Here is a 27,614-nt window from a genome sequence, read left to right as displayed (position 1 = left end):
GGTGCAACAATTTCTTTCACTAATAACAGTACAATTATTTTGATTTTGAGAGATAATCTTCATAATAAAGCAACATTCCTAAACATCCGTTATTAATTAAAAATGCAGTTTTCCAGACTCAAACCTAAAGAGTATTTTAGTCAATTTTGGAGCCTTTTTTGCATATTATACATGTAAAGGTCAAATTTAAGAAGTTATTAAAAGATGAGCAGCTGAAACCAATTATAAGTGCACAATATATCGTGACTAACATCGGTATTGGCCGATATTAGTCATTTTTTAACATATTGGTATCAGTCCAATAAATAAAACTGGACTGATATGAACAACTGATATTTATTTTTATCTTGTTTCTGTCTGTTTCAGGGTAGGGTTTTTCCTTTTTCTACCCAAAAGTCTCAAAACTTTAGTGGAAAAAAAGCTTATATTGATATTGGTACTAATTTACATATTGAAATATCCTTAGAACCAATTTTTAATCCTAAATGCTAAATCTATATAATTTTTAGTCTATTTTTGCTTAATTACTGAACTAAATTAGTTTTTCTTTCTGCAAACGGCCTTTTTTTGAGTAATAAAATTATTAATCGATTACTTTAATAATCAATCATGATTAATTGCTCCAACCCTATGAAGACTCTTGTCATGAATGGCCTGAATAATTCTGAGGCCATTTTTTTTTCTGTTGAATTCACAGAAACATTCTGGTAATATTAGTTGTATTAAAGCCATTTAATATGTTCTTGCTTGATTTGTTTTCTGTACATTGTATTTTGCAAATAAACCTTATTGATAGAAGAGGAATCGTTTAGATAACTACTTTCAAATCTAGAAAAGTGCAACATGAATCACAGATAAATGAAAATATCCAGTGTCACATTTCTGTTTATTTTAAATTATCAAGATTAAAACCAGCTCACAAACTAGAAGCAGTTGAGCCAGAATCTCTAAAGCATGACATTTACTGCGTGGGAAGAAAGTATTAAAAACAAAGACTCAAAGTGTGCTATTTTTATTTGATATACTGTGAAGGGGTTCAAATGGCACAAAATGGCAGCAGGTTGATAAATATGGCGTAAGGCTTCTATTAACTGATCCGTTTCAGTCTCAATTTCTTTCATTTGCAAATGATGAATGAAGGCATTAAAGTCCAACCAACCGGTCTCATTCTGAATGATTTTCCTCTCCAGTTTACATCCAAACAATCCACATAAGACCCTGCACAACTCAACGGCCGAGCCCTGAGATTATCAAACCAGCCTGCTGTGAAGACAGAACACGGCGAAAAGCTGAAAATGCTACAAAATCCATCAACAGTAACAGATGAAAACAAAACTGAATATAAAAAGAATCTCAAACTTTGAATCCCTCATTCTGTTAACTGTAGGTCCCACTCGTGTATATCATGTATGCAAACATAGAAAACAGAATCTAGATATCCTGGATGAGAGTTTTGTCCAGTGGTAATTAAACATACAGTTAAAATCATTTATAAACAATAAACCAACAGAATCCCTCTTGTGTTCATCTGAAGGTTCTTCTGCAGGTTTCTAATCTCTGATTTATCTCAACTTCAGGTTTATGACACTAAAGCAGGTAGGTCTCTGGGTGATCGCTTCACAGACGTGTAAACATCAGTTTTCAAATAAAGTCTGTTGCCAGGACTTGTGGACATCAGGATATCCACACAACCTCGAGTTTTTCTTTCTCTGAGGGAATCGCTGGCAGTCTGCTGCCTCCAACAATGATGTCGTCTCATCTTTGGCTTTCCAAAATTTAACTGTTCAGGTTCCAAGTTTGAATCTCACACATAAAAAAAGAGTCACCTGGAGTCTGTGCAGGTTCATCCGGCCTGTGTGTGTCTCTGTGTGTGTGCAAAATGTTTTAAGCCCACTGAACTTGAGCTCCCGCCTTGGAGTGTCTTTTGGCCTCTTTGATGGAGAGAGCTTCTTCGTTTTCGCTCATTTCTTTCTGCCGCTTCTCATCCAAAAATGTCACTAGAGAGTCCATCATCTCCACCACTTCAAGAATCTGCTGAAAGATCTGGTTTTCTTCTTCCTCTTGCTCTGGTGTCTTATCTGTTCAAAATGGAAAAAAACAACAACGAACAGACATAAAAATGACATAAAAACATAATTACTTTTAAACTAGTGATATTTTTCTGTGCTAAAAATATAAGAATGCACCGATTCACTTTGTCCATGATGCCTAATCTAGATTTTTTTCTCAATATCAATATTGAGAAATCGACTAATCGATGGTTTGATTAGTCTTTCGCCCCTATACACTGATACAGACCGTCCCTATGGACCGATACAGATATTAATATTGGATCGGTGCATCTCTACTGAAAAAACATACTTCAGTGTTAAATGTACAATCAATCCATCCAGGATTTCAATATTAGTTTTTGAAATTTGTGATTTCAAAAAACCCCATTTTTGCGGTGCTACTTTAGAAATATTTTTAACTCATTAAATCCCTTTTAAAACCTAAATATAGAAGAAAAAAAAATTAGGAAAAAAGAAAATTATTTTTATTCTAAGACTAAATATCTTGATTTTTATTACCCATCATATTAGAGGCTGAGGCAGCAGTGTGATCGAATACTGCCACCTGCAGGTGGGAGTAAGTAGTTACTTAAACCCAATAGTTTTCACATTTTTTGCGGAAAATTCACACTAAACTCAATTTCTAGTGCTGTCAGACTGCTGAACTCAAGCTGCACTTAATTAGACATGTTACTTTAAGAAAACATAATTTTTTTACTTATTTACACACATATGTCATATAGAGTACGGTACTCCATTATTTGTTAGACTTCTTGATCTGGAACCCGAGCTCAAATTTCCTACTGCATGTAAGTGCAAAATGGTAAAAAAAGAAGAAAAAGAAATCCTTGAATCTTTAATTTTACATAAACATTAAAAGTGTGAGGATCTGTGGATTTTGTGCAAATTTCTGTGAATGTGGAATCAAAAAATCTGGAGGGACTGACTTTAAAACCCATCACAGATTTAGAGGAGATGCTGGGCTCTGCCTTCATTTCATTCAGATGGTAATTTCTCTTCTGTAAACAAGTAGCTAATTGTACAAAGAAATGGGCTGATTAAGTAAATCATGCAAAAAAACAACAGAATTAGATATTTTTCATTAATGCAAGATGTTTAGAATGGAGAAAAACAGCACGCAAACAAAACACTGCAGTGTTGGATGTTTATAAGTTGAGTTTTTGTATCTTTTCGTGGCATTCAGAGCGAGGTCAGAGTTTCTGCAGACGGAACCACCCACCTTTCATCTCCATTAACTTCCTGTACTCCAGCTCCAACGTGCTGCGCTTGTCCTCCAGTTCCAGCTGTCGGGACCTGAGGGGAAAAACAAACTACAGCTCAGCCGTGTCTGCAGCACATCCTGCTGATGCTGCAGGTCATTAAACAGGCAGCATGAAGGCGCAGTGCTGCCATGGAGAGAGCAAACAGTGACCACCGCTGCTCAAAGGTCTACTGTTATTAACTACATGGCTGCACTCGTTTCCTGATACACTTCGACTTACTCCACCATGAGATCCGACTCCTCCGAGACCAAGGCGTTCTTTTCATGGACCAGCTGGATCCATTCTTCAATCGTTTCAGAGGAATCGTTGTCGTCTGGACGAGGGCGAAAACAAACAGATTGTGAATCATTTAGGCTTTATTTTTTAAATTAAAAAAGTGGAAGATGAGTTTGATCAAGAATCAGAGAACCATTTGAAATTTGACATGGGAACGCTCAAAAAGACTTGTATTTTACATTTAGCTGACTTACAAAATGATAATAGAAACATTTTCCTTCTAAATATGCAAATGGAGTAAAGCTGCTTTTTTTGTTATTTCAATGTAAGAAACTGTGACTGTGTTCAGCTGCATGGTAACAACCTTAGGAATGAATGCACAGACACTCACAATCAAATTTCAATTCAAAAATACTTTCCTGATCCCAAAGGGAAATTAAACTGCAATTAAATTCAGGATGGATTTTAGCACCAGGTTTGAAGAAAAATATAGATATTTTTCCCCTTACAGCAGCATCAGTTGAATCAGACTTTTATGGAATTTATTTGGGAAAATTAAACTTGCATAAAAGTAAAAACAAATAACCTTGACAAAATAAAAAAAGCCTTTATCAAAATATAATATTGATTCTGTTGTATAATAAATGGGTAAAGGTAATGGGTTCATAATGGCCATAGAACAGACGAGTAGAGAATTGATTGAGGATTTTGTGTTAAAGCAGAAATTCAACAAATTAAAAACTGCACAACAATAAACTGCAATAAGTATTAGATCAAAAAACAAATAAAAGACTTACTGGGTTGCCTGCGCAGACTTCTCTCCAGCTTCACACCTTTCTCTTCCAGCTCCTTGTAAGAGACTTCAATCTCCTCCAGTCGACGCTGGATTGACTGGAAAATAATATTTTATTTTACATTAGTAGACCCCATATTTAATGTTTTTTCAGGTTCATTGAGGTTAGAGAAAACAAAAAACAAACAGACGTTATGTAAACATTACCACAGTGATGTAGTAAAACCAGCATAGAGAGGGCTTTTAGTCATTAACCAGCCACAGCTGCTTCAGTAACAACATTCAAAGATATTATAAAGGCTATTCATTTACATTTATAATAGAAAACCAGTATTTAACCTTTTCTACTCCTTTGCTGCAAAATCCCAAAAGTTTGACAAAATTTATGGAAAATAATTAAAGCTAATAAAAAAAACACATAGAAGCATTAAAACTTTTTACTCTATAAGTAACAAATCTATACAAGTTTCACTTTTTGAACTGGAAGATATTTTAGTTTATTAAGATGAACCTAAAAATGTCCTGCATCGTCCAGATTTTGAAGAAAAGGTTCAGTTCTACTAGGTTAAATTAAATAAACATGTGGATGAAACAAAATTGACAAAAACCTGCTAGTTCTGCAAAATATATAGAGAAGAGTTGCTCAGATTACCCAGGATGCATTTCAACACCAGGTCTATGCACATTAAGTCAACAGATATGTTGATGATATTTGACTTTCGTTCTAACCTGAGCTTTGCAGAAGCGATCCATTACACTCATCTTGGCTCGCCTCTGCAGAGTCTTCATCCTCCTCAGCTCAAACTTTTTTGCCTGGACTGGGTCAGACGGCTCCAACTGCAGGGAGAGAGACGACATTCAACACATGAATAACATTCATTGGATTTCCTGTTATAAATACGAAATCTTCACACCTTTACCTTCATGTCAAATAAGTCTTCCTGTTCATCAAACATATCATAGTCCTCATCATCATCGTCGTCATCATCATCAACACCGTCCTCTGAAGTGCTATGAACGTGATGGAAGGTTGTCTCTGTTTTAAGAGAAGAGTTAAAATTTAGATAAATTAGAAAAAAAATATGCTGTTTCTTGCTAATCATCCATGAGAATACTAGTTTGCTGAAAGAACAGATTGGAAGATGCTGAAGAGAGACAAAACTAAACAAAGTTGAAGACAAAAAAAACAAAAAAACAGCTAAAGATAGAAAGACCAGAAAAAAGCTGAAGAGAGACAGATCTAAAATAACAGAAGAGACAAATATGAAGAGGTGTGACATATCTGCACTCCGCAACTGTTTGAAAGAAAAACATAAGAACTATTGCAAAGTCGTTTATATGTCCTCGACGCAGACGCCCATAGCTATGTTTAGATGTAACAATTATTTCCATAGAGTGAAATATGTACAGACAGCAACATTTTGTGAGAAAACAAAACTTGAGAAAGTGCTATTTTTGCACTGTGGCAGTTGAAGAATCTCATAAATTGGATTAAAACTTTGGATTTTAGAAAAAAAACTATAAGGGATATGAAAAAATTGAATCATTTGAAGATGGCTTATCATGTTGTGACTTGTTCAAAAGTTTAATTAAGTTTCTAGGTTGACGTTTGAAGGAGAAATAAGCTGTCAAAGAGTACAAAGTTTTGGAAGACTTTAGCAGAGTGTTTGAGCTTTTCCAAGAATTTCAAAGGAGCCATAACGGTTCTAAGATTTCAAAAACAATGTTCTCACTGAATATTGAGTAAACTATGTTTTCCCCCCTTAACAGAAGATCAGGGATCCACATACCGACTCTGCCTGGATGGACGGTGAGTCGGCAGTCTCTGCTGATCCTCGGCGAGGACAGATTCCAGGGGGAAAACTTGGACCGGACTCGGTTCTGCCCGCTCGGCATCTCTTTTTTCTTGAAGCAGTGACGGTTCTTCTTCTCACGGATGAGACTAGCTGTGCTCCCGCTCCAGTAGCCCTCTTCTTCTTGTCCATCCTGGCCCTCTTGTTTAGGAGGCCCACCTGCGTTTGCGGAGGAAGACGAGCAGGAGGACGACCCGCCTTGGGTTTCGGAGTCCGAGTCTGCGCTGAAGCTCTGCAGATTCCCCAGCTCGTTCCGCTCCTCGATGGACAGCTGAAGCTTTCGCAGTGGTTTGAGAGAGACATCTGGTCCTGCTTTAGAAGTTTCCTCTGGAGCCGCTTCAACAAAAGGTGTCTGGGGAGTCAAGATGACTTTGCGAGGTTTCGCCACTGGTGGCGAGGGCTCGCATGTGGGGGTCGTCTGACGGGACAGGCGTGGCTTTGGAACGGGAAAAGGCACCGGCTCATCTTGAGTGGGCTCCAATATCTCAGGTTTAGATGCAGGATCTGGAAAAGTGCTCGTGTTCAGTGGTTCTTGGAAGTTTCCTTTGGACTGATGAATAATCTGATCCGGTTCTTCTTGGTCATCTGAATGTGTGACAGCAGAGGAGACACTCTCTGGTTTGAGGAAATACTCCTCATCTGATGGAGACAGCGTATAGCTCTCACTGGAAACTCCGTTGTCTTCATCTTCGTTGATGTCCTAAATAAACAAAGTTATGAGTGAAATGTACAGACCACTGCACCGACAATAAACCGAGAGAATCCCTCCAGTCTGTTTGGTCAGTGACCCACCTCACAGGACGCTTCAACATCACTAGAAAACAACAAATCTTCAGAGTGCATCTCGCAGTAGAATCTCCCTGTGGGAAGAGAAGAGGTAAAGAAGTGTTCACATGTTAAAAATATCAGCAAACAAAAAATTTTATTCCATGTAAAGGCTTTACCATAGTTTGGTAGTAACCAATTACATTTGCCAGAGTGACTTTTTTTTGAAAGAATGCATTTTAGGAGTATTTTTGCTACGCTGTACTTTTTATTTCAGTAATTTTATTATGAAATATTGCTACTCTTACTTGATTTAAATTTCAGTTTTCTCTACCCACTTAACGAAGGATAAACTTGTATTAACCAAAATTTACCATGTACTTGCAGTTTTGTCAATATCATAAACTTTATCTTAAAAAAATTGATTTGTAAAAAATTTATTTTGCCTGATTTTTTTTTTTACTTAAATGAATATAAACTTTTGTCCCTAAAACACCAAAATTTCCACTTAACTTTACATTTAGGTTCACCTGATTAGGTAATTTTTAAATATTAAATGATTCATAATTTGATCACTCACTCAGCACATGAGTAGACTTTTTACCCAATTTTTTATTTTTTTTACTTTTACTTGAGTAAAAATATTTTGAAGTAGTGCTACTCTTATATAAGTACAATCTCCAGGTACTCTTCCCACCTCTGGGCTTTAAAAGTCATATTCCAAAATTGCCCGGGTCACAGTGGGCTCACCATCATGATTGATGGTATGCTGCTATTTTTGATATGCAAATCTCTGCCTCATAAAAGAAATATTGTGCCAACGTTCAGCTGTACTGGTTGCTGTGAGACCGAAGGAGGCTGTGAATTTTTTTAGACAGCATTTTAAAAGGAAATCTACCCGTCAGGCAGTCCAAAGCCTCTTAAACAAAACATTCGGTACAAACCCACAAAGATGAAACCCTCTCTGGGCTTTTATGAATCACAAATCAAGCAGGTGGAAATCCTGAATACATGCAGGATTTAAAAATCAAGCATTTCTCAACCAAATGGGGCTTAGATTGATACTGACCCACGTACAAAGTGTCAGATAACTCCATTCAGGGTTAAACTAGTCTGTGGTTCCCAATTCCTCATTTTTTTTGTTCCATCTCAACAGTATGTTAACTACAATAATCCAAGCCCCCCTTTGCCATCTTAGTTGCTATCAGCTTAAGAGTATTTTGCTGCTTAATTTTTAATCTAAATGAGGAAAAGAGGAGAAGTGATTCAGCAGCTCAATAAGATCATAATATCCATTTACAAGGGGCCTAGAAAAATTTAAAATTTTCAGCTGAAATCTTTAAATATCACAATCAATATCACAGTTTGACAAGGTCACAATAATAAAGTGCTCTGTTGAAATAAAAGCAAAAGTCTCTTCAACTGGATTATTTAATGCTGCTATTGAGGTTCAGAAACCTCTGAACAAATCCAGGGAGCGTTTTTGTCTTGCAGAGGCATTTTTCATGGCAATAGCATAACTGTAAAAAGGTGTGGAAAAACCTCAGTGACAAAATAGACTGACATAGTAGCTCTACAATATAGAGAAATAAAATGTTTCTTCTTAAACCTCTTTATAGTAAAAATGTAAAATAATTTACTGCAAAAATAATAAAAAAATTGGTAAGGAATGCTAAACTAACGAAACCAAATCATTAAAAAGCAAACTCTCCTAGGAGTGATCCTGGTGTAGATTTAAAGGCACTTTAAAGACTGGCAGTACTGAGAAGATTTTATATTTAAACGCATACAGGGGCGTGCTGTGGTGGCGCAGGGGGTTAGCACGTTTGGAGGCCCTAGTCCTCGACGCGGACGTCGCGGGTTCGACTCCCGGTCCCGGCGACCTTTGCCGCATGTCTTCCCCCCTCTCCTCCCCCTCCTTCCTGTCTGCCTACTGTCGCCAAAAATACGCGCCACAAAAACTCTTTGGAGAAAAAAAAAGAAAAAAAACAAAAAAAAAACGCATACAAAGAAACAATTACCCATCCACTTTCCAGCTCCATCTGCTCTGACAAACTAGGGCTGACAGCTCTTTGCATCTTTCATCTCTGGCTTTTAAGTGCAAGTAGAAAATGTTTAATCACCACTTAATCCTGCATTCAACAACTATGCAGGATATGGATGTATTCACTGTCTTTAATCGTAATCATAGTTTTAAAAAATATCGACCAAAGTGCATGAGCAAACCTGCACTTTGAGAGGAGGGTGGGCACTTGAAGCTGCACAGGTTGCTTTTCTATCTGCATAAACACTTCATATGGACTCGCCTTAATGAGATTTACAAAAGAGATACGACTGATTTATTTGACATATGGAATAAATCTAAAGTATTTTGGATTGAAGCCATTTCAGACGCAACCAATGCTTAACTCACCGCTGTTCTTGTCGAAGACATATCCTCCTAATCTGAGGGTGATGCTACAGCTGTGGCAGGTGAAGCAGCTCCGATGGAAGAACCTCCCCTCAGCACTGATGCGCTCCACAGCGTACATCATTGTCCCACAGAAGTAGCACTGCTCGTTGTCGGTCGCCACAGTCTCAGCTGGTTCTGGTTCCGGTGGTGGAGAGGCGGCGGCCGCAGCGGGAGGAACTGGATTCACTTCAGGAGACGCAAGTAGCACTGACGTCTGAGGAAAGTCAAACGGAAGAATCAGTAAATAAAAGGTACGGAAAGACAGTGATGTCTTTTGGCTTTACTAAACACTGAAAGTTACAAGTGAAGAACCAAATAAAACTCACAGTTTTCTCATCTTCCATGATTTTCTCAGCTTTTGCACCTCGTTTCAGAGTCGCCCTTCTTTCCTGCAACAAAAACAGAGAATCCTATCCAAGGACCTCAAAAAGCAATATTATGAACCTTAAAAGTCCCAAAATATAAACCAAACAAGGAGACTACACATCTGTTTCTTCAGACCAGCAAGTAAGAGTGTCTGAAACATCCTGATCAGATATTTCTGCAGGCTGTGTAATCCCTAACTCAGTGGGCTTACCTTTTGTCTTTGCAGTGAGAGGTGCTTCAGCTTGCTCAGGAAAAAGACAGCTGACTGTGTCCTAGAGAGACTCAGAGATGTGGTCGGTGGCTGGGGCCCTGCAGGTTCTGTCGTCAACAGAAAAGGGAAGAAATGTCAGAAAGAAAGAAAAGAAGAAACAAATTGATGCAGATTTCACCTGAATACTCACCATTTCCCCATTTACAATTTTACTTGATAAATTCTGATGCCGTATTTTCTCTTTTAATGCTTCAAAAAGGTAAGCTGCATCCTATTAGATTATTGCTTCTAATTTCTGTGCCGTCACAGCAGCAGATTTCAACTTGTCAAACCAAACCAAAACTCTTCATCCCCAGTATCACCAATGCTCCCCCTCTTCTCTCATTCAGATGAGGTTACAGGAGACCGACTGCTCCCTCCTGCCTGCGCATTGCTCAGCAGCAAAGCAGAGGAGAGCGTCTAACACGCCCACTTCACTTCAGCTCATTCACCACCACCACCAGTCGACTGAGTCTACGCTGCTTTACCATCCTGGTGTGAAAATACCTCTGCTGCTGACAGTGGAGGGAATATCTGCCCTGGAAGAGATGCTGCCCCCCCACCAGAGCCCGAAAAGTCCACTGCTTGCTCCGCCTGCTGCTGGGCTGGCTCAGTGCAGGAGAGCAACACAACCAGTACAGGCTGGCTCTGAGCTCGTCACAAGCTACTTAAGCCCAGTGAATTATGGGTACCCTGGTCTTAAAGAGACAGTGCCACTGAATGCATTTTGTAGGAAAAACACCTGACTCATATTAAGGTGATGCAAATGCAGTGTGGTGTCTAAGCAACCGTCTTCAGAAGCACAACTGCACCTCAATAAATCTGAATAAGTTAATTTATTTCAATAATTCGACTTGACTTACCATCTCACAGCGAATGAAAACTAGTTTTACGGCCTTTACATGAAGAGGAACACTTACGGCCTTCATAAAGACTACTGATTACATGTCATGATATTTTGTGGTACAATTGTGATAATGATAAAGATGATAATAAGAACTATTTAATTCTTCTCTTAGCCCTATAAACTAAAAACATTTCTATTTGTAATATGCTTTGTTAAGACATAAGTCACAAAAAGAAGTGTAATTTGTATCACTAAAACGCATGCAGTAACTGCATTTAATTAAATCTTCAAATTTATTCCTACTGTCATTGAACAGACAGAGAAAATAGTAAAAATAATACAGACAGATTTGTGGACGTTTAAGAATCATTAAATTAAATTGGAATTTAGTCTGCAGAAATTATGCAGACTGATTGATTTGCTTCAAACCAGCAAATGGAAATACACCTAACTCACATATCAGCATTTTAAATTTTCATTACAATTTTGCCACTGGAAGGAAACAGGGATAAGGATTTTCAAATTTATAAAAATGCACCTCCACGGTCTCAATTGGAACGGAGATAATTTTCAGATTTAAATTTCTAGAATATAAAAATACCCGAGTTAAATTATTTACCTTTTGGTGGCAAAGTGACAGCATTTTTGATTTGGGTGAGGTAGAGAACCATGGACAGCTTGTCAATCTGACTACTGGGAGACATGACCGGAGGGATTCCCAGCTCCTTATGGATCACACTGAACGCCAGCTGGTTGTTGTGAACTCTGTTCGCCTCATCCAGGGAGGAAATGTCACTTTGGGCGAAAGATCATTCAAACATTTACATCATCAGATTAGAATTAAAGGAACATCCACACATTTAAAACCTATGATCATACATTTTCACAGATGACATTTTGATATTATTACACATTTTTTTTCAGCAGAAATTACTTTTCATGCAATTTCTTTTGCGTAGTGCTTAATCAGCAGTTGTTTTAGATCCTTTTTCAGCAATTTAGTCAATTTTGCTCCAAAATAAAATGCTAAACCATCTCACTTAATTCAGACTATCTTTGCATGTTAGATACTGAGCTACTGACATCTTGGACCGATTATCAGAGAATTTGGTGGCGGAATGGCCATGCTTGGATCATAACAACCCAATCACTCCCACAAAGATTGCAACTCACATCAGATGAGGTCTGAAGTTGTGGATAAGAGCGCACAATGCGAGGCCGGAGTTCCAGGACTGGTTGAAGTCCTTAATGTTCACGTTGTCGTACCCTCTGGTATTGTTCTGGCACCATCTCAACAACTCGTTAAAACCACTCATTGAATCTGAGGAAGCAAAACATTGCAATCAGTCCCAGTAAATCACTAAACATGACATTCGTTATCTACAAAAAATAAGGCTTGACTTATTTAAAGAGGAACTACTAACTGTTGTCATTGTGATCAAATTTATAGAAACTTACCTTGACGCATGTGAGCCCGATTTTCCTTCAGCTTTATGGTTAATGAATGGCTTTTCTCATCATATAGGTGCTGCACCTGAATAAAGTGGTGGAAAATGCCAGGAATAATTTTTTAAGTAAAGTAAAAGTTCACAAACCGCTTTTAAATGTGTCATATTTTCACAAATTAAATGCAATTTGTTCATTTTGACCAACTTAAAGCAAATGTACTGCTGCCTCTAAGATTTTCTTTCAACAGTAAACTTTCTAAATTATCCCTGACAGCTGGAGAGACTCTGACCTCAGTCTCAGTTGAGCAAACAACAGATAAGCATGCTAACCTGGCGAGTATGAATGGCAGACAGGTTGATTCTCTGGTAGCGTGTTTTCGGGTCGATGCTGTACAGAAGGTACTTCTTGCTGATGTTTTCAGTTGTGGTCTGGGAGAGCAGCTGGTACATACTTTCTCTGGATTTTTTAAAAAAGAAATTAAAGCAGAATAATTAAAGTCAAAGCCAAAACACCAAAATTACAATACATTCATTGGCTGTGTATTTGATTGGATTATATATAAACTGAACTGAATTTAGTTGAATTACTTTTCAATAGATGTTACACATTCTGTACAATAACACAACATTTTGTTAATCATCTTATAGCTCTTCAGTATTATGTTGCATTGAGAACATTGTTGCTTAATAGGGGTGGGATTTACAGATTTAAAGGTTTTATCACAATATTTTGTGGTACTATAAAGTAACAATAAGAGCCATTACATATTTTTTCGTTTACTATACAACTGTGACTACATGACACAGCAATCATTCTCCCATAAACACAAACACTGCTCTTGAAAAACATTCCCATTTGTAATATGCTTCTTTAGGGCCCCAGTCATCTAAGGAAGTGATAGAAAAGCATCATGAAGACATACATGTATGATTATAAGTAGTTTAAATGTGCAAATCTCTTGCAGTTTTTCGGCTTTTATCAGATTCACCTACCTCTCAGCAATGACGGTCATGTGTTGGACCCCCATCCCCCAGCTCCTCACCGTCCACGCTGTGTCAAACGAAGCCAAGAACCCTCGGGCGATGCCTGTTCCCAAAGGCCAAAACGGCTGCAGAATGAAGACAAATGAAAAACTTTAAGATAAGAATACACAAATAGGACCTTCTATTATATTAAATATTCCATATTTTTCACAGAAAAAGCTGCAGTTTATGTTTTTCTATTCATTAACTGGATCAAAATGAAAGACTTTTGATTCTTTGGTTGGTAAATGAATCAGCAAACATGTTTTTTGATGCTGTTTAGTCACCAAGAAGGTGAAACATATATTATTTGATGCATAAATAAATACAATGTTGGAATCCATTCATTTACTGTTGGCTTTTAATATATTACCTCTAGAACTGAAATAAATTATACTTTTTCTTATAGAGATGGTTTTGGTAGTTAGTAGTGAACAAAATCTAATTTGCACAAAGAAAGAGCATATTATTATCGGCACTATAAGAACATTAATCAAAAATTCATATAACCCAAAATATTTTTTACGACTGTCATTATGAATGGAGAATATTTTTTTAACTCATCTAATCACATTTTAATTAAAGTAAACAGCTGTGTTATTGTCTAACAATTAGCTGTAAATTAGATTTTCAAACTTCTGCATTATTTTCAGTGTGACTGCAAAATTAAAGCTGAATCCCGTTTCTATTGTCATTTGAGATTCTAAAATTAAACAGGTTCATCGGCTCGCCGATTAACAATGCAGCCGCCCTACATTTCTGTTATCAGACTGGTTCCCAAAGAACAAGACGAACGACTCTTAAGTTCAGTCCATTACCTCCACCAGACAGTCTCCAACAAGAGCTAGTAGGAGCTTCTTGCCCCTCCTGTCTCGGACCAGCGAGGCGTGCTCGGCGCGGTGCATGCAGGTGAAGTCGAACATGGCCACGTCACGTTGACCGGCCGGACTCAGAACAAACTGCAGGTCCGGCAGCTTGCCTCCAGTGGAGAAGTATGCCGCATCGTGAGCATAAAGACACAAGGCCACGTGATCTACGTTTGCAGGTGCCAGCAGCTGATCTGCATCACTGTAGTCCTGATGACAGAAAGTGAAAGATTGTGTCCGATGATTCATGACATGAACAATGACATTCTTTCTACTTTGTTTACTGTGTCAGCCTTGAGCTTTCTGCAGGAAGAAAGACCTGATTAGCAGCTTCTGTTCACTCAGAAACCCAAGCACAGCTGTTGTGTTTATCTGATTCGAATGTTTTCTTTCTAGGCCAGAGCTGCAGCCAAGAAGACACACATTTTTCTTGGTAATGGATGTGTTGTTCTCACCTGTTTAATGACCCCCCTCTTCAGCAAGCTCTTCCTCTTGGCTGTCATGACAAAGTAGTGGGTGTCATCTTTGTAGTACACAATATTCTCTAAATCAATATCTGGAAAAGAAGAACAAGGAGGGAGAAAAGTGGGTTTAGAGGAACAGAATGCCAGTGAAGACATAACAAATCAGAAAGATTTATAGTTTTCCAATTGCAGCGGCTAGTTTATTTACAGTTTTGTGCTTGTTAAACTAATTCTAGACAGGAGAGCAAATAGCAGGATGCACTGAAAGATTAAAGTTCAATAGAAGGCCCTGAAAAAAGGAGGATTGGCAAATCTCCTAATCTGTATTTACACAGAGCATTGATTGCAAATAATTTTTTATTATAGCTACCATGTGGCTAGGATTTTATAAATTGCAGGCTTTTTGTTATGGTCAGGTTTTGTATAGTTGACATAATTTAAAAAGTTTTATATTCTGACAGGAAAAACATAATTCAGCAGATATTATTAGTTGGACAAGTAGACTACAAAAATACACTATTATAGCTATAGTAAGTAAGTTTTATGTTTTTTTACAGACATGTTAAAACTGTCACTATCTATGAAAAAAAAACAACAACAACCAATCAAAGCCAAAAGGAGGGCTTTAGCACTGTTCATGCTCGTGTACGCGCTGCTCACCCCTCTCTTTTGCTCTCTGCTATACTACAGCTCCTCCCTCCAAGGCAGAGTTTGCCATAAATGTGCAGGCTTGTTACCATGGCCACCGATGACAGCAGATAAAAAGTTTTAAGGCAACATAAAGTTGTTTCTCTGCCATTATCATAGCTGCCATTATCATAGCTGCAGCAATCCGGCAATCTTGAAATTGTGACATTCCTCCTGGCTCTGATTGGTTGTTTCGGATGGATGCATTTCTGCAGATGGCAGTTTGACCACAGAGAGGAATCAGAGGAGGTTGACTTTTTCAGATTACTTGTCTCTTCAGGACAAAATGACACCTTTTAAAAATATCTAAAACTACCACAGCTTTATTGTTAACATTTTCTCTTGAAATGTCAAAATTAAATACTTATGCCACAAATTGAAAATGTGCTTTATGGGCTTTTAATGCATAACATGCGTAATTATCGTCTAGTGTTGTAAGTTTTTAGTCTGGCCACACAGCAAAGAAATTAGGAAACCCTGCTGATTCCTAACTTTCACCTAAATGTTGCAGCTCATTTTAAAATTTAAAAAAAAAGTTAACATATATTTTTAACCAGTTTGACCTTTATTTATTGTGTTTTGTGCTGCAGGTGTTACTTGTGAGGCAGCATAAAACTGTGACACAGGATGTAAACACCTTGTGCAACAGTCACATCTTTTAAAAATTGGTTCTCTAAACAACCATCAGCACACATTTTAATCGGAATGATACCCGTCTCGTTGAGCAGGTCTTGGAAGAACTTCTGGTTGTATATCCGGGCCACCCCGCTGATCTCTGGTACTTGGGCCTCAGCAGCCGTGTTCCTGTTAACAAAATTGGCTGTGATGCCAATAGCCAGTTTTCCTCTCAGCTCCTTGTGCTTAAAACCTGACAAACAGAAAAGAAGAAAAAAGGGTCAATGTGAATTTACTTATTGTAAAAATAATACTAGTGAACTTTTGTGTTTTAAGCTAATAGTCCTGTTTAAACTAGAACAATGTGAAATAAAGTGATGACTTTTTTTCCGTACCCTGAGGGATGAACTTGCCTCCCCCTGCAGAGATGAAAACATCAAACTGGAAGGCTGCAGCAGGATGAGACGGAGGCTGTAGTTTGGCCATCCAACCTATACAGAAACATCAGATATGAGCTGTATTTACTTCAACTACATCTGATTCTTTGATCTTTAGCAAACGCATCGCTGTCACATATTTTGCTGAATGAGGTACCTTTTTCAGCAGAGGGCTCAATAAGACCCTTGTACTCCACTCCGGTGTGGACCTCCACCCCGAGGATGAGACACACTTTCAGCAGGATCAGCTGCAACTGACGGATGCCTGAAAATAAAACAAAAAGTTCATGTTTAACTAGAAGTTTGGATGAGTGCGCTGCAAAAACACAAAATCTTACCAAGCATTTTTGGAGTAGTTTCCAATGCCAATCTTAATACACTTGAAATAAGACAAAACTAACTCACCAAGATACAGAACCTTAATATTGCTGAAAAAAGGGCTAGTTCCACTGGCAAATTATTTCACTTATAGCAAGACATTTTTACCTTGTTACAAGTACAATAATCTGATAGTAGTGAAAGTACATTTAGATCAATATTAAGGAATTATTTACTTGAAACAAGCTCCTATATCTTCCTGAAGACTATCCATAGTGTACTAAGATAGTTGCACTAGAAACTAGACAAAAATACTTAGTAAGACTTTCTGATTTTGCAGTGTGACTTCTTACTTCAAACAAATTTTCAGTTCAAACAAGCAATCGTATTTCTAATTCTGTCAAAGTTTCTTACTGATGTGATCCAGGGAACCAGCGCAGAATTTGCCATAGAACTTTTTGGCGCCGAGCTCTCGGAGGTCACAGATGGTGAAGGGCCACAGGTGGAGGACGTTGTTCCTGGTGAACTCCTCCCTCTTCTCCAGCAGCACCACCTGAGCTCCCAGCATGGACAGTTCGATGGCCGTCCTCAGCCCACATGGTCCCGCGCCCAACACCAGACACTGAGAGAAAGAACAGAAAAAAAAAAACCATTCAGAAACATAAAGTCACAACACACAAAGTAATTGAGGGAAAACATATTTTGTAGTGAAATTGCAGGTCTATTTGACCTTTCACCTCATTTTAAAAATGTCCTCACTGAACTTGCAGGTTTAGTACAGTTAACCTTTAAAATACAAATGTTTTATGATCTTAAATAAGCTGGTCTATCTAAAAGTCGTCTAGATGTAATGTGACTGTGCCAACATCTTAAGTAAATCCTAATTTTAAACATAAACGTGTTAAACTTTGAAAGGTTAGGTTTGCTTATTTATCAGAATAATTATACATTTGAAATTCAGTGTTACAAAACTTTCAGTTATTAAACAGTAGCATATTATTTAAGTTTTTGGTTGCTTTAGTCTAAAAAAGATGGTTTATTATCATTTCTGGTGCTTTTCGACCTTGTGATAACTCCTCCCACTGAGCTCTGACTATCAGTGTGTTGTTCCAATCAAATCAAATCAAATTTTATTTGTATAGCACCTTCCAGCAGCAAGGCATTTCAAAGTGTTTCATATCAGAAAAATACAAAAATACAAAGTCAACAACTGAAACATTACATTTTGCAGTCGTTACATCAGACTGTTGATTAATGTTTCATTGTTGGAGTTCTTAGACTCCGACAGAAAACAGAACCAAATAAATCTTTACCAAAGTGGGTCCGAGGGTCACATCTCCTTCTCCAGATTTGGTTTTAATAAGAAAAAGAAAAAGTTAAGAGTATGAATCTATTTTTTGTTTTCTTTTTTCTGCACGTCAGCTATGTTTCCAGGTCAACATTCTTCAAAAATAAAATCAGTCATATCTAACCTAGTTCCAGGTAAACATATAAGAGTTGGATAATAACCTTGTTTTCAATCTGTTTTTGTATTCTCCATAAAGATTAATGCTGTTTGTCTTCTTTATTTTTTAAATGTTCGGTATTTCAAGTTGAAATAAGTCTGCAAAGCCTCCGTCTTTACAGCGATAAGGGATCAGCAACTCTTAAAAAAAATTACATATTAAACATTTAAATGCTCAACTACTCGTTCATAACCTCCCCATCATCCTGCAACAACTAATTTGTTAAATAACATTAAAATAATTTGCTTTTACCTTTCCTTGAATATCTCTTTTTACTTTAATAAATCATTAATATGCATGATCTGGTGTGATTAAAAATATTTTTCTTAATTAACATAAATCTTATTTTTCTCTTGTAATCCTTAGCTGAAGTGTAACTTCTCTATTGGTGTTCAGTAAATCTTAATTCCAAACATAATCTCTCGGTTTCTTTACATTTGTGATAGAAATTGTTTATTGAAAGAAAAGAATTCATCATTCAAGCTATTTATTTTCCTGATTATTAGACTGATTTATCTATACTTCCTCTCTGTTGCTTTATTCACAATATGGTAAATCATATCGGGGAGTTTAATAAACAAATGGGGAGTTTAATTTTGTTCAAACCTTAAAGTTATTGTACAAAATTGAGGTACAATTCCATTGTGTCAATGACTGTTCTGAAAGAAAGCATGGAAAATCTTTTATAACATTTTTAGTATGAAAGATATTGTGCCTGTTCAGCAGCAGATAAATACACGTTAGATATCAGTATCAAGCTAAACCTGATTTACAGATTCCTTGGAACATGAAAAAAAAAACATTAACCACTGCAGATACTAACGTTGCTGTTAAAATCAGCTCCTAAACTTGTAATGGAAAGACCAAGAAGTGTAATAGTACTGCACCTTGTTCTGGGCGCAGACTTTTCCTTGCTCGTAAACTTCTTGAGAGGCTCTTTTGTCTAACTTGGTCCACACAGCTTTGGCCTTCCAGTAGTTCAGCCTGTCCTTCAGCTTCGTGTAGAAGTTACTGTAATCCTTGGGATCAAGTTGCAGTTGTCTGCAGAGTTCTGTGAAGTGCTTCTTTACTTCCTGACAAGTCTTGGCTTGGACAAAGAGGTCAAACGTGGCATGAGAGGAATTCGCAGGTTCCTTGCTTGCCATGGCTGGGATCGGGAGATTGAGATCTGTTCAGTCGCTGGAGTTTTAACTGAACTGTGGAAGGAAGTAATATCATGGAATTATCACCTGCCACAAGGAAAGAAAAAAAAAATCTACTGTGAGAAAACGTTTACTGTAAGCAATCAGAGGGGTAGCAAAGTCCAACTCTTTGTTGTTTGGACCCATAAAGGTGATCCAGTCATTAGGATTTTCTACCTGCTGTGTAATGGGAAGTTCCCACCACATGGTCCCTTAATTATAGTCCAAACGTTTAAACGCTGATGGCTTGAAGCAACCAGGTCGTCTGAGTCACACAAAAACTTCCCCTCTGCTATTTCTCTGGCTGGTCATGTGTCTTTTATTTATGACCACTTTGCAAATGAACAACCTGCCTACGCCTTATGTGTCATTCTCATACACAGCTTGAGGACGTGTCAGAATTAGTGAGTATGAGTTAGTAATATAAAATTTTTTCCATGTGTCTTAACAGGCCTACACTTGTTTTAGCTTTATTTTTATTAACAGGGGTGTGTAAATGTTAAAATTATTTTTAAACATGACCATATGAGGTTACATCTGGCTGATACAGATTTCCATTATTCTTTGGAGGTCTGATCTGCCAATTCTGATTTTCATTGATTCTTGATTTGATTTATAAGACTTTAACACACAAACAAAACAGTTTTTTGCAGGTTCTTTGACAAAGTGGCTTGGTTTGAAGATTATTTCCCTTTATGAGACAAAGCTATTACTCAGCTCACAAAAGGTCCTTGATGGTTTTTGTAGAGAAATGACAGAAGATATTAATAAATGTCACCAGCCACAACAAAACCAGGAATAACTATCATGTGTGGATTATAGGCTTTATAATTATAACAAACACAAACAAAAACTAAAAATACATGAAGAAGATAAGGCCATTGAATGTTGGCACTCTACAAACAATATTAGTGAGAAAGCAGGCCTCAAAGTTTCAAAAGAATTGATCACCTACCTATTTAAAAAAATATGATAAACATATCAAAGATCACTGTCATGTTGACTGATGCATCTTTACTTTATACACCTAAAGTCTTGTAAAACATAATTACCTCCTTACATATTTCTCCTGATTTTGCTTTATTATTTGTTTTTGAACAAACTAACTATAATGTCAAAGCAACCTAGCACTGTGCAAAAAAAGTAACTTCCCTATAAACCTAGTAACCCTGGACAGACTGGCGACCTGTGCAGGGTGACCCCGCCTCTCGCCCGAAACGTTGGCTGGAGATCAGCACCGCACCCCTCTGATCCCACTAGGGACATGGGTGTTAGAAAATGGATGGATGGATAAACCTAGTAACCCATTGTGCTACTGTCAACTACAGCTGCCACTAAGTGTTTAAAATAACTGTGGAAGAGTTTTGGTCCACACTTTTCTGCAGAATTGTTTTCATTCGGCCCCAGTGGAGGATTTTTCTCCACTGGGGTTGAATGATGCTGCATCTTAATCACATTTACATCTACTCCAATACCTACATTTGCTTTTCATTTGGTCAATTAGGGGTGGACTTGCCAGCTTGCTTTGAATTATTGTCCAAACCCAATCCAAGTGTGCTTGAGTTTAAGGTCACAAAACAATGGTCGGACATTGTCCTTCAGGATTTTTCCACTAGAGATAACTAATATTTTCATTAATCGCTTCAAATCATCATGTTCTTATGCAGCAAAGCAGTTCCAGACCATCACACGAACACCACAATGTCTGACTGTAGGCATGATGGCATTTCACTCAAATGGTTGATTTTATGCCCCATGAAACACGACGCACTAATTCTGTAAAGCTTCTCCTTGTTTTATCAATGAACAGAATATTTTCCTTAAACTCTTTGGCCTCATCAAGTGCATAAAAACAGTTGCTCACTGAAGTCCCACAGTCAACAGCTTTGTCATCCTTTCCAGACTGCTAAACAGCAATGACTTTGTTTCTCATCTGTTCTTCAATTTCTTTCCATCGAGCCATGATGGTGTACTTTTTCAGAGCCTTTCAACTACTTTAGTCATCAGTTGGGTTACGTTTGAGTGGTTCCTTGAAACTACAGGATTAGCATTGACTAGGTCTTTTTGCAGCTTGCGAAATAGTTTAAACAATCTAAAAATTTAGAGGGGAGAAACGGAGCTAAATCGGTTTGAAGAAATATTTTTCTTGAAACAAGAAATTCATATTTGAAACCACATTTTGTATTTAGTCAGATAAGCTTTGTCTGACACTAAAATGTGTTTATCTAAAAACAGAAGGTACCTAATGGAGCAAAAACCTTTTCACACAACGTCCCACTTTATTTAGTTCTGTGTTCTCATTTTGTATTTACTTTACACTTTTTTTAGAAAACACCAAACCAAAGCATATGTTTATCAGTGATGACCATTGTGATCCCAAAAATCTAATTTGCAGCAAACAACTCTTAAAAAGAAAAAAACAAAAACAAAAAAAACCCCCCCAAAAAACACAATTAATGTTCATTTAAAAAAATCCCAATTTAACCAGTGGTGGGACAGTATCCTGACTACAAATGTTTTAATCACTGAAATAAGATGTAGCTGGATCTACTCAGCTGATTTAATCATAGTGGAATATTATCCAAGGCAAAAATCAACCCACTTGATCAGAGCCAGATGAACAACTGATGATGTAGACAGTTAATGAAACCGATTAAAGATCATTTCCTGCAGAGGTCACCCGATAAGATTCACAGTTCCAGAACACTGCAGGCACTATGATTAAGCAGCATTGATAAAATTAATACAATTTCAATCCACTTAAAGTTGTAGTCTGAGTTACGGGACAGCAAAATGATACAGGCTTTTCTTCTGCATCAAGTTGAAAGCTTTCAGTTAAGATAACCTTCCGTAAACAGCTGCAACATTGCTTTCTCTTCCCAATCTGTGCTGTTTTCCAGAAAAGAAGTAGCTGAATACAACTGATTCCTACTTTCTAGACAAATTAACACAATAGAAACCCTGTATCATAATATAGAGTCAGTACATCTCAGCAGAGATGTACTGACTTTGATCTCTGCAAAACAAATAAGTTATTTTATGAATATTTTCAGAATGTCACCAAAAATAGGTGCACCAGTAAATTAGGCAGTGACTAGAATCAGATAATTTTTAGCCTGCATGGCACTGATCAGTTTCTGGTCAGTTACAATCAGATCTCTCCCAGATCTATTAGTGATCAGGGAAAAGATGTGAACAAGACTCAGAGTGATCAGCTGAAAGTTTGACCATGTGACAGTTTTTAAAGTGAAGTAAATCGAGTCACAAGTTTTCACTTAGGAGGAACGTGGGGGAGTATTTTAACTGCCAACTGTGAAGAGATGCACAGTCTGATGTCGACACAAAACCAGATTCTGCAGTAAAATCTATTATTTATATCTGCTTCCATGTTCATCAGGCCATCACAAGAAATAATATGGATATGCATTTTATTTGAAAAAGAAGTTGTTGCCGACTGTGTTGCTAGTGTTTTAACATGACATACATAAACAACGGAAACAAGGAGCTTTTCCTAAAATACATTTCTTTTTGAAGTCTAAAACCAGCTACAGTGTCTTTTGTTGAAAAACTCGACATCAGTCTCATCTTAAAGGCCTAGCAATACATAGCAACTCGTGAACGTAGGACAAAGGGTTTGTTTTTGGGTGTAGCTCCCAAAAAACTGGTTGGCATGTAGGCAGCATCCTAAATGTCATCATGGAGACTTGGCAACTGCAAGATGTCACTCTACTGCATTTTTGTAACAGCAGGCTTTGCACATTTTTTTGCCTCCTCCTCCTCTTCCCTCCAGTGGATGGTGGCAAGATAAATTTGGGCCACAGTCCAACAAAGTGGCCAGTGGCTAAAAGAAGTGGGCCTCTATGTCACATTATATTTAGTAAGTTTATTTATATGTCTAGCACAGATAGAAACCACAAAGAAGTTCACAAAGAGAGCAGGAAAATAAAATATTATCAAGAAGACAAAAAAAGGAACTATAGATGCGGGATGTACCAGCATTATCAGTATCAGTCGATCTTAGCGTTAGCTAAACATTATCGGTATTTGTCCTGTAAGTGAAACTGGGATGATATAATCAATGTTAAAGAGGGGAATGTTTGGTCATGAGGTGTGTTTAACTGATGCAGAGAAGCAATGTCAGTGGTGTATTCATTTTTTCACAAAAGGGCAGGGAAAGAAATAAAATATGAAAGTTATTGTTAAATATTGGTTAACGGCTATAACATCAATTTTAATATCAGATACTGGTATATGAAGGCTTTAGTTGGCAGAGCATAACAATTCATGGTCCTGAAAATCAAAGTTAAGAGTTTTAAAATTAATTCTAAAATAAAGAGGTAGAGCAAAGATATTAATATGAGAGAGCTGTTAAAGCTGAGAATCTTGCTGCAGAGATTTGGACCCAACAGATTATGGATTTGTTTTGTTGTTATTAATACATCCGATCAGTGCATTACTATAATCACATGAGAAACAATCTTAAGTGCATTTTTTACACCAACCTTGTCAATTTTGAAACATTTCTAAACCGGTAAAAATTGTTAGGGAAAAAACACAGCGGTGCAGATGACAATTAACTGCATAAAAGGTAATGAAGATGTTATTAAACAATGAGAGTATAGTAAAAAAGGACCCAAAAGAGAGCTTTGGTGTATCCCACATACCTGTCCAGTAGAATGAGGCGGTCTAATTGGACACGTCAATGTTTCTCTATTGTCCTGAGGAAACAGAAAGTCAGAGATTAGTGATTAGATGTCTCTAAAAACACTGATCAACTTTCAAAATGGTCAGTTGTTCATAACAATAAAACTTTAAATAGATAATAAGGGGCATCAGGGTCTTAAAATCATCTTTCCATGTAAAACAAGTTTAAATTTAGCAGTTAACCCAAAATACCTCTGTGGGTTGTGGGAGGAAGTCAGAGTACCCAGAGAAAACAAACAGAAATGCCACAGCACAGTTTTGAACCTAGATCCCTGAAGTAGGGCAACATTATTAACCACAAAGTTCCTGTGCAGCTTTTCTCACCACCTTGTAGAGCAAAACAGCTGATAAAACTCTCTCAAGATAATTTTACTTCACTTTAGTGATTCCTGACAAAACAAAGATAAGAATAAGAGAGATCACAGGTGGGCTGCTTAAGGAACTAGAGCAAACACCTGCAGTATGCTATTTGTAAAACTGAGCAGCAACATTCATAGCAAGGAAAGAATTGTTTAAACAGTTTTGCCCACATTTACAATGCTTTGCATTTTCCATATGGTAGCATGAAACACAGCACATGAACGCTTGAAATGTAAAATTCAGTTGGTTGACATTTCCTGTAACAAACGCAAAATTACCACTTCCTCATTAAAATATGTTAAACTGACAGTCACACTTCTTCCGCAGCTGTGCAAATGAAACACAGTTCGTTACAATAACACAACAACAAAGAATTTGAAAGAAAGTTCAGGGAAAGCAACACTGAATGCCAAATTATTCACCACATTCTTGTTAATTATTGCCTGGAGACATTTCCTTGAAGTGAAGAATATGACAAAGCATGTTTCACTTATGGCATAGCTTAAAAAAGGCACTTCCTTCCTGTATATCAGAATTAAAAGTGATTAATCTGGAATAAAAATAGACTGTTAGTATGTTATTTTGTAAGCTTCCCTGGATGCCTTTTTAACAATCAAGAGACTGCACGCTAAAAAGAACAAATGAAACAGCTTTAAAGCAAACGTGCCAGGGTGACTGTACAAACAACAAACAATAAAGCACAATACTTGAACAGATACTATGTGGACAGTACTGAGAACAGCAACCAAATGGGCCATCTTTGACCAGAAAACATTTCTCTTTTATATCAGTGTTGCAGCAAGCTACAAAGGGAGACAGCTTCCTTAATTAACCATGAAGTGGTCTGTGAAGACAAGACAGGCTGTCAAAGCCTAAAAATAACACAAGATTCCCAAGAAGGGTGGGGTATTTATACTCGACCTGCAGTTTGTTGTTTGAACAAATTTGAGACATGCAGCTGCAGAAAACCACAAAGCTTTGCATGTTGAAACACAGCTGCATTAAACATAGAGCTGTGGGTGACTGTGTTGACACATAATCATGCAAGTCATCACTATCATTTTACTTGTGTTTAAGGAAAAAGTTTGTGAAGGCAGAAATAAACAAGATGAGGCAGAAACTACAAGAAATTCAATGTGAACTGACATCATTTCCCCTACAGCAAGTGGGTTGAGCTGCAGGGGGCTTGGCCCACCTTATTGCACGAGTTGCTCAAACAATCAACCCCCCTCTTCACAGAAAACACAAAGAGGAAGAGATTTTAACAGGGAAGATGAGAGAGATGAGGAAAAAGAACATGAGGAAAAAAAAGATGTCAGTTTCTGAAGTCATCAAGCCGTGTTTCTTCTGAGATATTTTAAATTCAAGCTTTGAAATGTTTGGGCTCATAACAATATGACGCTGATGAGTACCGGTAAAAGGTGTCTGTAGTATCAAAGCAGGCTGTAGTCTCAGCATGTTACCTAGTAAGAGCTGCCAGATTTTGAAAGAACATTCAAACACTTTCGTGTTTATGTAAACTTGTAATTAATATAACAAGTTAATATATTCACAAATTACGAAGTGGACACAAACGCTATGTGACCGTGGTGGCTCAATAAAACGACTCAAGGAATATTTAGTTAAGTAGCAATGAACATCATAGTTAAATAAAGTAACCAAAAGAAACCGGCACACATTTAAAATGCGATTAGCATACTTTAATTTAATTACCTGGTCTGAAGCGAGCTTTTGTGAAGCTATATACCGATTCCCACGTTTGTTTGATTTTCTCTCGTTCCGACCTCCCCTGATACGCACAGGTAAACAGAACAGAGCACATCTCACCTCGCGCCCCTCGCTGCAAATGAAAAAGCACCAACTTCCGGGACTTTCTGGCAAGGTACACGTCACGAGCTAACGGTAGGGAGTTGTTGAAAGGGATTAGGTATATTCTTTATAGTTAAAAACCCTCCCTAAGTGCAATATCACAGATAAAACGATATTTATTTAAATAGGGAAAATTCACAAATATCTCGAGACATTTTACAAAAAAAAGTAATTTAAATTCAAGCTATACATTTTAATTAATCCTAATTCTGAAACACTGAATTGAACTCAGTTCATTTTTCAAATTAGCTTGAAAAGTCTTCTATTTAAGAAAACCAGTAAATGTAAGAAATCTTCCATGAACGGGTTCTAAAGCAAGAAAGAGAAAAACTGAAAACATACTTTTTAGAGATTATGAAACCGACTCTGGTCTTCTTTTAAAAAAAAAAAAAAAAAATCAGATATTCATTAAAAAATTTATAGTCCTTTTACATAGCTCATCATCATTTGTCTCATTTCCTTCTAGAAGCAAACTTCATGGTTGATTGACATTTTATTTAAATCTGCCCGACATCTGAATGATTTTGGGTGTTTTCACAGATTCAAATTTATCTCTTCACATCCCAATTGAATCAAAATCCTAACAAAATGGGAAAATTCTGTTTATATTAAAAACATTTGATCATTTATACTGTACCTCTCATTCTGCTGCCATGCAAATATAACAAAACTCTTATTCTTGAATATTTATTTGTCTTTCTTAAAGTTTCTTTGGACATAAATTAGTTTAAGATTCTACATTTGTTTTTGATGTTTTTATTTAATAACCAGAAAAGACAGCCTTGTTTTTGTGAAACAAGGCTGTTTCACAAAACTAAGATAGAGGATTAAACTGGAACTTTCCGGAAATCAAAGCAGGAGCACATCCGTTGCCATAGTGATTAATCGTCGCAGCTAGCATGCTACACATCAGGTTAACAGTCTAACTTTTAGTTATCCTTGTGCCTTATTTGTTCAATAAGCGCTTACGTCGATCAGAAACCACTGTGCATCATATAAATTCTAGGAATGAAGGATGAAGAATGTTGACTTAACTTAAAATAACATTTACAACGTAAATTAACTTTAGTTTGGGCATATTATTAAACAAATGCACAGTTTAAAACACACAATATTTAAGACATGTACTTATTTATATCATACCTTTATAAACATACCTTGTACCTCTATCGAAGGGGGTACTAATGACAAGATGCATTTCATAAACTCCGATCAAACTTATTTTCTGTCTTTTGATTGGAATTAAGCTGCCTTAGTGCTA

General features: G+C 37.1%; 1 protein-coding gene across 3 annotated transcripts; it reads right to left on the bottom strand.

Annotated features, from left to right (window-relative positions):
- Positions 1-996: 996 nt before the first annotated feature.
- Positions 997-27,614, bottom strand: mical1 (microtubule associated monooxygenase, calponin and LIM domain containing 1). Of its 3 annotated transcripts, none has more exons than XM_044123529.1 (25): positions 27,511-27,614; positions 24,085-24,138; positions 19,127-19,435; positions 17,149-17,356; positions 16,574-16,681; positions 16,375-16,470; positions 16,077-16,232; positions 14,669-14,769; positions 14,166-14,423; positions 13,318-13,433; positions 12,655-12,781; positions 12,335-12,410; positions 12,050-12,197; positions 11,496-11,671; positions 9,991-10,097; positions 9,740-9,802; positions 9,375-9,627; positions 6,989-7,056; positions 6,134-6,896; positions 5,264-5,379; positions 5,073-5,180; positions 4,348-4,441; positions 3,554-3,647; positions 3,292-3,365; positions 997-2,078 (listed from the first exon to the last, which is right to left on the bottom strand). In XM_044123529.1, the coding sequence occupies exons 3-25, from the start codon at positions 19,382-19,384 to the stop codon at positions 1,885-1,887; spliced, it is 3,762 nt and encodes a 1,253-aa protein (XP_043979464.1). In that variant the 5' UTR covers positions 19,385-19,435; positions 24,085-24,138; positions 27,511-27,614; the 3' UTR covers positions 997-1,884. The 3 variants fall into 3 exon arrangements, with proteins under 3 accessions (XP_043979464.1, XP_043979481.1, XP_043979472.1); XM_044123546.1 differs by having other exon boundaries at positions 27,497-27,607; XM_044123537.1 differs by lacking the exon at positions 27,511-27,614 and adding an exon at positions 26,198-26,331.

The sequence above is a fragment of the Gambusia affinis genome, linkage group LG01, assembly GCF_019740435.1.
Source record: "Gambusia affinis linkage group LG01, SWU_Gaff_1.0, whole genome shotgun sequence".
NCBI lineage: Eukaryota > Metazoa > Chordata > Actinopteri > Cyprinodontiformes > Poeciliidae > Gambusia > Gambusia affinis.
Note: the sequence above shows the minus strand (reverse complement) of the source record. Positions and strands in the feature narration are given on the sequence as shown.

What these genes read in the sequence shown, in the direction of transcription:
- mical1 (XM_044123529.1), bottom strand. Translation starts at nt 19,384, where the DNA reads ATGGCAAGCAAGGAACCTGCGAATTCCTCTCATGCCACGTTTGACCTC. An exon ending in TGTCACTTTGCCACCAAAAG is followed by an intron (nt 10,098 to 11,495) that starts GTAAATAATTTA and finishes TGTTGACGACAG; the next exon opens with AACCTGCAGGGCCCCAGCCA. An exon ending in TGTCTTCGACAAGAACAGCG is followed by an intron (nt 7,057 to 9,374) that starts GTGAGTTAAGCA and finishes CTCTTCCCACAG; the next exon opens with GGAGATTCTACTGCGAGATG.